The sequence below is a fragment of the Xenia sp. Carnegie-2017 genome, unplaced genomic scaffold, assembly GCF_021976095.1.
Source record: "Xenia sp. Carnegie-2017 unplaced genomic scaffold, XeniaSp_v1 HiC_scaffold_21, whole genome shotgun sequence".
NCBI classification, from domain to species: Eukaryota; Metazoa; Cnidaria; class Anthozoa; order Malacalcyonacea; family Xeniidae; genus Xenia; species Xenia sp. Carnegie-2017.
Window position 1 is genome coordinate 1,193,038 of NW_025813484.1, and position 10,669 is coordinate 1,203,706.

Genomic DNA, 10,669 nt, shown 5'->3' on the forward strand with positions numbered 1-10,669 from the left:
TTACGGTTTCCTTAAATGTCGTCACCTGCCTTTAAAGAAATTAGGGGCCCGACCCTGATATAAACAATACGTATATGAATTGAATTAAGGTACGATAAACAGATATTTATTATGTATGAAATATTCTTTCAATAAATATCGATAAATACAACATTCAAAGAAAAATAGGAGCTGATATTTTTTAGACAATAATTTATGTTATTTAGCACGTTAACATAATTTCTTTTAGTTTTTAAAAGCCAAATGTTTAAAATAAAATTTTTTTCTCCGAAATATGTACAATTTAAGGCAAAAAATGACCTTCTTCAGTTTAAAACTGTTCTCAAATAAGTCTAATCTTGACTAAAAGAGGCCTGCTCCAACTATTTAAATAACAAAACATGATAGGTATGGTGATGAAAACCGTTGACATTCTTTAACCTAACATTAAGCTATAAGTCAATCACTAATCAGATCCTCATTTAAGCCATCCTATCTTTCAACTTAAAAAAGGTAAAAAAATAATTTTAAACTAGAAAATATCGGGAGCTTAACACAATCAGGTCAGGCCCTAATCAAGTTTATCGTTCGTTTGAAAAATATAAATAGCAATCTGTACAAGTTCATTACAAAAATGTAAAGTGTAAACTTTTCTAAAAGTAGAATAACACCAATACAAAACTAAAAATTGTCATTCTTTTAAGCTGTACCGTCAAGAGCTGAGATCATCCATGAAAGGAGTCTTTCGTCGGTTTCATCATTCTTCTTTTCACATATTTTTTAGTACTGACAAACATCAGATAATGATGACTTTCAAAATACTCCTGTGATACCATCACATTCAACCAAGTCCACTGAAATCGGTCGAGACAGTTTAGGGAAGCTAGAAGCCATTTTGGGTTCGATAGAATGTAAAACACTGCGCTTATTATGTACAATGTGATTCGTAGGGTAAGTTTCAAACATCAACAGGTAATGGTAACACCAATTCTTTATCACCACGTATGCTTTTTATAATTTTATTTCTATGCCCTACAAGCGGCACACCAATGTTCACCAAATCATCGTCCGTAATGTTATATAGCTGATGTATCTCTGTGTAGCCGAAATCGATAAAATTATCAATGTATCGTTCCATTTTGATGGCCTCAAGATGTTCCCGAATGGATTTCGCCACACAAGACTTTCTGTCAGCCATATGATCTCTTAAGAACAAAGCATTATGTATAAATGCTTTGAAATCTTCATTTACTTATACAAGACAATTGAAATAATTTCACTCAAACATACTTCTCTGTGACATAAAGATAATCTTTGAGCAGGTAAGGATTGCGAATCCATCTTTCAAGCATTTGAACAATATCGGAGAAAGAAGGACGTTGATTTCTCTCTTCTTTCCAACATTCCATCATCAATTGATGAACAATTTTTGGACAATTCTGAACATCAAATGAAAACATAAAAAGTAAGAAACTTATTATAAGTCCAATTAATCCAATATCAAAAACATTTGACGACTTACAGTTGGAGCAAAAAGCCTGTAGCTTGCAGTAACTTTCTCCATAACCTGTGAAAAAAATTTTTTATACGTAAGATTTAATATAAACATGTCTTCTCACACACAACTGGAAGCTGCTGCAGCAAATCCGCCGTAAGCTTGACATTTATTTCATTCATAAAAATAGTTAATACAGCTACCATTACATCGGCTAAGCGATCATGCTCATAGGAGTCGCACCCCAAACTCAACAGTCTTAGTTACCAATATACATATGTCTTTAGTGTTTCATCCAGGTGGGGTGACTCTAGTCAAGCTGTGCGGATGCAAAAACAAAATGTGCTTAATTTAACCTACACCACCCGCCACACCGAGTCACAATCGGGCTGCTCCCAAGGGTGTGTAAGAAAACATTTTCCGCTTTTTTCGTTCCTCGGTCGGCGGAAAATACATAATGGCGATGAATCAGAAAATACATTATGAAATATTATTAAAGCTTACCATGTAATTGTCCCAGTCTCCGTAAGGCCTCTCAGCGTAGGACATGATCTCCCACAACACGATACCATAACTCCAAACATCGCTTGCAGTCGTAAATCGTCGATGTTTGTAGGCCTCGGGCGCCGTCCAACGAATAGGAATTTTTCCCCCCTGAAACAAGAAAGAGTTTAATCGTAACAATAGCTTGATAGGAATGTTTGATTTTCACAAATCAAATACCTGTGTCACATACTCTCCTTGTTCAGAGTCTTCCAGTTCACGAGTTAAACCAAAATCAGCAACTTTGCAAACCATATTTTCGTTAACCAACACATTTCTCGCAGCAAGATCCTAAAAATATGTTTATAACTTGTTAACGTGAGTATAAAATACGTTTTTTCTTCACAAAGATTTTTTGGCAGAATATCAGCAAGTGATACACTCACATATCACATAAAAAGTACATGCACCACAGAAAAAGTAGCCTTATGCAAAAGTACATTTTACTCAGACAGCCCAGTTTGTTCTAGCTACGTAGTAGACAAAATATTTTTTGATACTTTCGCAAGAAAATTTCTATTGTCTAGAATGTAATTATTAGTTCTTACTCGATGCACAAAACGCATCCTCGCTAAATATTTCATCCCTGAGGCGACTCCTTTTGCCATTCCAAGTAACTCTACGTCTGAAAAACGGTTCAATCGTCGCCCCTAAGAATAGACCATAGAGTTTTGAATAAATGTACAATCGTGGTACCATAAGGACAAAATTATTATCAAAAAACAAATAATCAAATAACATATGAATACATACAACAAGAAAGTCACTGAGAGCTCCATTGTGCATAAACTCTGTTATAATCATCACTGGGTGACCTGAAAACAAACAAATTTCACGTTCCATAACGGTCATCATCAACTTATCCTAACCAAACCATTAATCCAAAAATTAATGACCAAAGAACAGCGCGAAACTTTCAAAAGAGCACAGCATTTTGACTCGTAATTTGAATGAACCATAAAATGCTTCATGTATATATTTCATTTTTTCATTAACTCCCGTTTAATTTTGTTTTGTGTATCAAGAAGTAAACATTACAGATAAAAAGAGTTTTAATGAAACATGTCACAAGCTGTAGGATAAACAACTACTTATTGTCTCTGTTTTCCATAGTTTACAAGTATGTTATTTTGTGTATTGCCCACTTTGGTTCCAGGCATGGTATGGCAAGGTCAGACAGATAACTAGTCATTGAGTTGACGTGTAAATGCATTGGCAAAAAAAAATCATTGCTAATTGTAAACATACTTAGAGTCACTACGCCTTCCAAAGCTACGATGTTCAAATCCTTAAACTGGCCCATAACTGCAGCCTCAGTTAAAAAATCTTCACGATTTTTTGGAGTGGAGCCCGGCTAAAACATATGAATAAAAAAAATAAAGAACTACTCTTCAGTATAAATATTAGAGATTAAAAAATTCATCGTAAATATGTAACTCTCGAAAGCTTTCATAAATAATCGCTTTATTCACCTTGAGTATTTTTACAGCCACCGAGACAGAGGGTTCGTTCATACGTGTCAATGTTCCCTTGTGCACTTTGGCAAATTCACCTGGAAAAATTTAGAATTACTTTCAAAACACAAGCTTGCATTTAATGATAAGCACAGACATTTTGATCATGACACAAAAAAATTGAATAAGACTGGCTACCCACAGAAGTAAAAATGATTCATTATTTCACTAACCTTCACCGATGAGTTCAGATAATTTTATCTCACGGCGATCAATTTCCTTCGCAAATTTTCTTACAGCTTTCTCAGGATTGCCGTATCTTGAGGGATCAATATAAGTCTCCGGACATGAATTGAGAGGGATAGCTGAAAAGAAACCTGTCGTGTTAGAATCAATATAAGTCTTGGGACAAGAGTTGAGAGAGATAGCTGAAAGAAATCCTGTCATGCCAGCAATGATGTTGAAAAAATTCGGTGACCTCACCGTCAGAGTTTGAAAAAAATAGAGATTATTAGTAGCTAATTTATATTACCTTCAATATCAATGTCCTTTTTGGCACGTCTTCTAAAAAGAATGTTGAAGTGTCTTTGTAAATTTTCATCAAAAAACAAGGCATGTAGTAAATCTTAAATCTGAACATAAGATATATGAAGAAAAATGTAATAGGCATATTTTTAATATCCTAACCTATTTCCAATTATAAATCAGCAGTAACATATGTCCAGTTAAACGCATCTCATCGAGGAATTTTAAGAAATTATTAAGAAGAAAACACACCTTCTTATAAAGACAATCACAACAATGATTATCAAAATGACTGGAATTATGGCGATCCCTATATAAGGAGCTAGTTCTGTATTTTTATCTTCTGGATCAACAATTTTGTTATTTTCATTTTCATGAGGGCCAACGGTAGGTGATGTCATTTTATTGATGACTGCAGTAGAGACAAGTTCTTTGATTGTTGGCTTATCAGTAGATGATCGACTGTCATTGTCAGCAACAACTGTGGTTTTCGATGTTTTTCTTTTAAATGTTGAAGATGTGACAACGCCAGCAGTTATACTGGGAACTTCAAAATTAAAAGAGAGTATATGATTATTACACAGAACAGATTCAGAACAGAACGGCTAATTGCACAAATATAAAAACTACATGGAAAAATGTGAAAGAAGAAATTACAGCGTGTCGTCTGTGTTGTTATAGCTTTACTTGATAAAAACACGTTCAAACTTGCATGTTCGCCACTGATGTCATTGACAGAAGCAACTGTGAATGTGTAATTAACATTTTCTTTCAGATAATCTATTTTAAGAAACGTTTCGCTGACATTTTTGCCTCTGACATCGATAGACGAATTATGACAAGGAATCGAAAGAGTTTCGGTCAGTCGTTCAGAACATTTTACATGAAAATGTTTTATGCCATCTGTTACATTCCAGCGAAGCAAGATTACGTTGTGCGAAAGTTTATCATATTTGAGATGCTGAGGTTTCTTTGGAATAACTAGGGATAACGACAAAAATCACATAAACACTTCATTTGTCAGTTGTAATATTCATATTATACAATTCCTTGCAATCTTACCCAGACAAGGACCAATATCTCCCTTACGATAATGATTTTCCTTACAAACACAAACTGTTTTGTTCGTATTACTTAAAGTGTTCTCAGGACATTTCGAACAACCATGGATCCCACTTTTCTCTTTATAATAACCGTTTTTGCACGCTACAAAACATAAAAGTAAGATTAGTGTAGAAAAAAATATAAACTTATCTCAAAAAGTACATTTTGTACTTGCACACAATAACGTAGATGACAACTTTAACACTAAACTGGCAAATAGCATGAGAAAAATTGATAAAATGAAATGGTTTAAAAATCTGTTTGGAAGTAAGAAATGATAATTTGTCTAAAAATAAATCATGTTTCACTTACCCATACAAGCAGAATTAAGAGGTTCAGTTCCAGGTTCACAATTCCTTTTACAGCCATCTTTATTTGATATTTTCGTCCATTTTCCATCATTTTCACATTGAGCAACAACCACTGATCCATCATTTCCATCAACATTAAAGTCACAATTTACTGTTGCATTAACGACACCTGTTGATGGCGCCACAGTTCGATTAACCATCAAAGTTTTATTTTTCGGACAGACATAATAATAAACTCGAATAGATAACACTGTGACACAAACTTTTCGAGCACGAAGAGTTAAATTCAATAAAACTTCCTTTTTATCAACATCGTAGTGAAGGGTTTTCTTTGTACTTCCATTAGTGGCAGTGGTTCCAAGTACATCTGTTCTCTCAAATCCCAACTCACCCTTCATTTTCAAAGCCTTCCCATTACGAATGAAATTTGAAGATATCCGGAAGTTACTGTTGGATGAAAGTGTTTTATCTATTTCATACTTGATCTCGACAAACACCCTATTGGCATCTTGTGTCTTTAATCGTTTAAGATAAAGACTTGTCGAGACTTTTGAACGAGAGCAGGACAAGGCTGTCTTCTCTTGGATAATCCACTAATAAAAGACGAAAGTGGTTGTTTGAGCCTCTCTCACAATAAAATGAATCACAAAAAAGTGTTTTAGTTCAATTGACTGGGTCTTTCCACACACGTCTGGTTATGAAATACAATGAAAGCTATGAAACTCTTTGGTCGCCACCTATAGCTGTTCTTTTGGACTTTGTTCATGTACAAGAACAAGTCACAGAATATCTGCGAGGCGAGCTAATGGCTGTCTGATTGGTTTAGAAAAAAATGACATGTACATACTTCTGGAAGATTATGAAAAAAATCTATAGTTAACACAGTTATGACAGTTAACACAAGTAAGTCTTTAACATATATCCACATAAATACCCCTGAGTCACTTGTAATACTTTCACTGTCCCAAAATTCGTCGCTCTTTAACAATGGTTCTAAATTAAAAAAGTTGAATTTAAACGAATGCATATACTGATTGTTTGTGTCATGGAAAATTTACTTTACTCTATTTTGAATTAATATATTCCTTTACATAAAAAAGTAGCTTTCTTTCATTAACACAGAATCACTTATTTGCAATAATTCAAACTGATATGTTTATCATCAGCACAATTACAATACAAAATAACACCTACTATACATTAAGGATAAAAAACAAGAACTACTTATGGAGTATCATGTGTAAAGTGGGAACAAAGAGCGACAGTTCTTTCTATTACAAAAATTATACACAATCATAGGCCCATATTGATTTCAATGAAAAAATTAATTTGTCACTACAAATATTTCTCTATTGCCTTTACTGAGAAAAAAATTCAACAGTTTAGCCAAACGTATTTCAAGAGAAGAAAAAAGGCTAACCGTCACAATATACGTAAGAAAACTGTTTGAAATACAAGTCGACAGCCAAGCAGCTGCCAATCAGAGACACATGCATCTCATTGAGAAAACTTTAATACTTTTATTTTTTTATAAATAATTACTGCATACCGCAATTAAAACCCAATTATAAATTGAAAAACAAAATGAAAGAAGTTTTACAAATACAAGCAGAATTTTTCTTAATTATAACATTTTAACAACATACAAAGTGTTGAATATTTGCAATTCAGCGTCGACTCTCCTCCCAGCCACCAGCAGTTCCAACACATTGCTTTTTATGCAAGTACCGTTAAAGTACTTTAAAGCTTCTTTGAATAGAATTTTTGGGAATAATATTCAAAGTAAACAAGCGAATATTTCATAACAATAATCCAGCCATGTAGTTTTTACTTTCACTTCTAAGGAAGAGAAGTTACAGAAACGAAAGGGACAAAAAATATTGTCAAAATATTGACTCAGATGGCATAATATTGGAATATGAACCTTTTGACAACGAAGACCCCTATAGATACCACATTCAAAAGAATAAAAGAAATAAGACTTTGTATAAGCATCATCAACATTACTTAAGAGTTTAGATGAATAAACTCAACAAACTAATTTGCCAACAATACAACAAATGCCGACGTGGCAATGAGTTTATCAACAAGATTTTTTGCTGTTTTTCAGTTTTCGTTGATGAATTACAAAGGATTAATGGATGGATGATCAATAACTTTATCATGGATAACAGAAGTCGGAAAATATATTTAAAATGAGCATTGGTAATACAAAACTAAGTTGTATAAATGATTTACTCTCTTTGCGTTCATATGCCGCTAAATGTTGCAAACTTCTATGAATTTATAATTAAGAGTTTGGAAAATTTCAAACGAAGCAGCAATTTTATGATAATTTGATACAATCTCGTGAAAGAATGATTCGGAAATAGGATGTTATAAAAAATATTTTGAACGCCCAGTTCTTTTAACACTTTAAAGACTATGAAGAAATTAATAACAGAAATTTTTAAACAGATGCAGATGTAGATAATAAGAGATCATTACGAGTTGCTATTTTCAGAAATAGTAACAAATATGTGAAATTGATGAAGTGTCAAATATCTTATCGTAGAGAAGATTATCGTTTCCAATTAGATCATACAGTTTTACAAAATACTTAATTTGAGAATAAAAAGCAGAAGTCACAGTTTCTCGCAAATTCCTCAGACGGAACGCCGGAACTATTCACGATAAAAATAACAATTACTATTGAAGAAAGCAATTGTAAGACCACGCGAAACCGCTTTGACCGAATTGATTTTCAAAAGGAAGGTCAGGATGGTCAGGATGCTTATTAAAAATTTATGAATATTTCACAAGTGGTGTTTTATTTGCATCGCTGTTGGTGGTGTCAACTTAAAAATAATTCTTTTAAACGTGTACTTATATTAATATGGCTGAAATCTTTCTCTAAACACCATCGAGACGACCGTTAATTAGAACTTTGATTATAACCTAACATTTATCAACGAAATACTATCGAACGACATCGTTGCTTATCAATAGAAACATTAAAGAACAGTTTTTATGGAGCAGTATTGGTTGACGTCGTTTAGCATTTATAAAACCGCCACTCAATCAAAACTAATTGGGCATAAATGCCATTTAAGAGGACTAAATGAAATATTCACATTACTATATCTTCTCCAATCTATTCGGATGACATTCGAAGCAATTTGTCTCGTTAGTAAGGAAGAAACGCCAAACAATTGCCAAATAATATACTCCTTTGTTACAAGGCAAGGTCAGGCATTCAATTGTAGCACAAAAACATGAACTTTAGTCGCTACAAACGTCTTATAAAAAACGTAGTCTACATTTGACTTCAAACACTTCATTTGAAAATGTTCAATTCAATTCATTCAACTGAGTTCAAAAATCTCCGTGGCCAACCATTTAAACTAGTCTGATGAAAGATAATTTTTTCTGGGCACCAGCTGAGTCAACATGACCAAACACATAAAGCTAACAAAACGGGAATTTCAAACAACGTTTTATCGTTAATCATTTTATCAAAAAAAGTTTACAACACACTAAGAGTAGCAAACCCTCGTGCACACATCAAAATTCAGTCACCATTATTAACCCTGTTCAATGTTTTGCCATATATGTACAATTTTTAACAGTCAGCAAATTCCACGTAAAGTAGGACTGTGCGTGTCGAAGTCTAAGTATTCTTAAAACTGTAGAGTAAAATTCAAATGCCTCTAATGCCCCAGCTTTCTAAATACAATTGACAAGAGCAATTATATATGTAAAATGGAATGGACACTTAAAAAATCATTGGTACGTTGCAGTCAGTTCATAAAAAAATGTATTAATGTCATTCACGTCATCGATAACAACAAATGAAGATAACTATATGGACTATATACAGTATAAACAAAAATATCAAATAAGAACAGTATCAACAGAAACAGATAGCTGTTTAAGAACGCGTAAATGTGATTTGACCAAGAGCTGCAAATATACTTATAACTTGTAATTCAATTCACGACATACTTCACACACTAAACAAACAACATGCTTGTCAAAGATGGTTTTAAAATTATCCTACATAGAAGCTACTTCGATAAAATTGAAAGTCTACATCGCAATAAGTTTGAATGTAAAGCATTTTAGCTGTGTTATTTGTTGACATAGATCTCGCGTACGTTTAAAAATATACAGTATTATATTCATGATTTCCGTTTGCGAGGGTATCTTGCTTGATATTGGCTTTGGTGGTATTGAGTGCTTCATAGTAGAAGCAATTAAAAAACATAAATCATATTGGCACAGTAGAATTGTTACCTTTCACTAACAATAAACGCCATATTCGGTTTAAAATGTAACAAATATCAGTCAAAAATATTCGATCTAAACACGTGCATTGTCTATCAATGACTTCAGCCCGACTCTGTTTACTCTGTTGAACATATTTTTCATTTAACCGAACGAATACACATACTAATCATATATATAGCTTAAAATCGTCAAGAAAATAGTTAAATAGAAAGAAAATACGACGAAGTTAACATACATGAATAACATGACGAATGCGTTCGATTTCAATGTGTTACAATTACAAATATATAATAGTTATATTACGTCGACGGTATTTTTTGAAATGAAATATATCGTTAAACGTCAATATATGAGAGCAAGAATAATTCAAAGTTACCTTTGTCGGCGAAGGAAACACACAGAAACGTGGAAAGAAGAAACAATACAGCCATAATACTGCCGAAAAAACTACCAGCAAATGGACATCCCATGTTCAGTCTACTTGGTTGATTGACTTGATTCTCATGCATCCCAGAGAGAGCCACGCACATTCCAACAATTCTCAAAAGTTGCTGACGCAAGCGCTCCTCGCGAGATGCGTGAATGAAATTGACAGAGGACAACGCCACGTAATCAAAAGTACTGAAATTTTTAAAATTTTTTCATTAAAGTGTTTCCTTACCGAATCAACGCAATATGGCCCTAGCAACAAAATCGACTACAAAGCAATACAACACATCAAGTGCGAATGAACAAGTGTGCTGTACAATACACGCGACAACAAATGACTGGCAAATAGCACAGAACGCCAGAAAGAGCTCTTAAAAATTTAGGCCTAGGCAAACAAATGAAGCTTTAGTTATGCCGCTGAGTGCTATCTTAATATCCTCGACAGAGCACATAAGATCTACCTAACAAAGAAGTTGACGATTAAAAGGATTAAATTTACATCCGCCTATTTGTTTGATAAACCTGTCTTTTTCCTCCTGTTTTTATTGAACGGAAATTGG

General features: G+C 33.4%; 1 protein-coding gene across 2 annotated transcripts; it reads right to left on the reverse strand.

Moving 5' to 3' along the window:
- Positions 1-84: 84 nt before the first annotated feature.
- LOC124443474 (ephrin type-B receptor 1-B-like) lies at positions 85-10,436 on the reverse strand. Of its 2 annotated transcripts, XM_046993929.1 has the most exons (17): positions 10,057-10,428; positions 6,346-6,404; positions 5,413-6,004; positions 5,059-5,202; positions 4,654-4,977; positions 4,249-4,543; positions 4,004-4,035; positions 3,705-3,836; positions 3,490-3,569; positions 3,266-3,371; positions 2,771-2,832; positions 2,566-2,667; positions 2,198-2,308; positions 1,979-2,128; positions 1,502-1,546; positions 1,270-1,418; positions 85-1,184 (listed from the first exon to the last, which is right to left on the reverse strand). In XM_046993929.1, exons 1-17 carry the CDS (start codon positions 10,208-10,210, stop codon positions 938-940), a joined length of 2,784 nt encoding a protein of 927 aa, XP_046849885.1. In that variant the 5' UTR covers positions 10,211-10,428; the 3' UTR covers positions 85-937. The 2 variants fall into 2 exon arrangements, with proteins under 2 accessions (XP_046849885.1, XP_046849886.1); XM_046993930.1 differs by lacking the exon at positions 4,654-4,977 and having other exon boundaries at positions 10,057-10,436.
- Positions 10,437-10,669: the final 233 nt, after the last annotated feature.

Bases quoted from the DNA above. Each gene is read 5' to 3' on its own strand.
- LOC124443474 (XM_046993929.1), bottom strand. From the start codon at position 10,210: ATGTGCGTGGCTCTCTCTGGGATGCATGAGAATCAAGTCAATCAACCA. The intron at 3,372-3,489 runs GTGAATAAAGCG...CATATGTTTTAG, and splicing joins TGGCTGTAAAAATACTCAAG to CCGGGCTCCACTCCAAAAAA. The intron at 2,668-2,770 runs GTATGTATTCAT...GTCTATTCTTAG, and splicing joins CTCTCAGTGACTTTCTTGTT to GGGCGACGATTGAACCGTTT.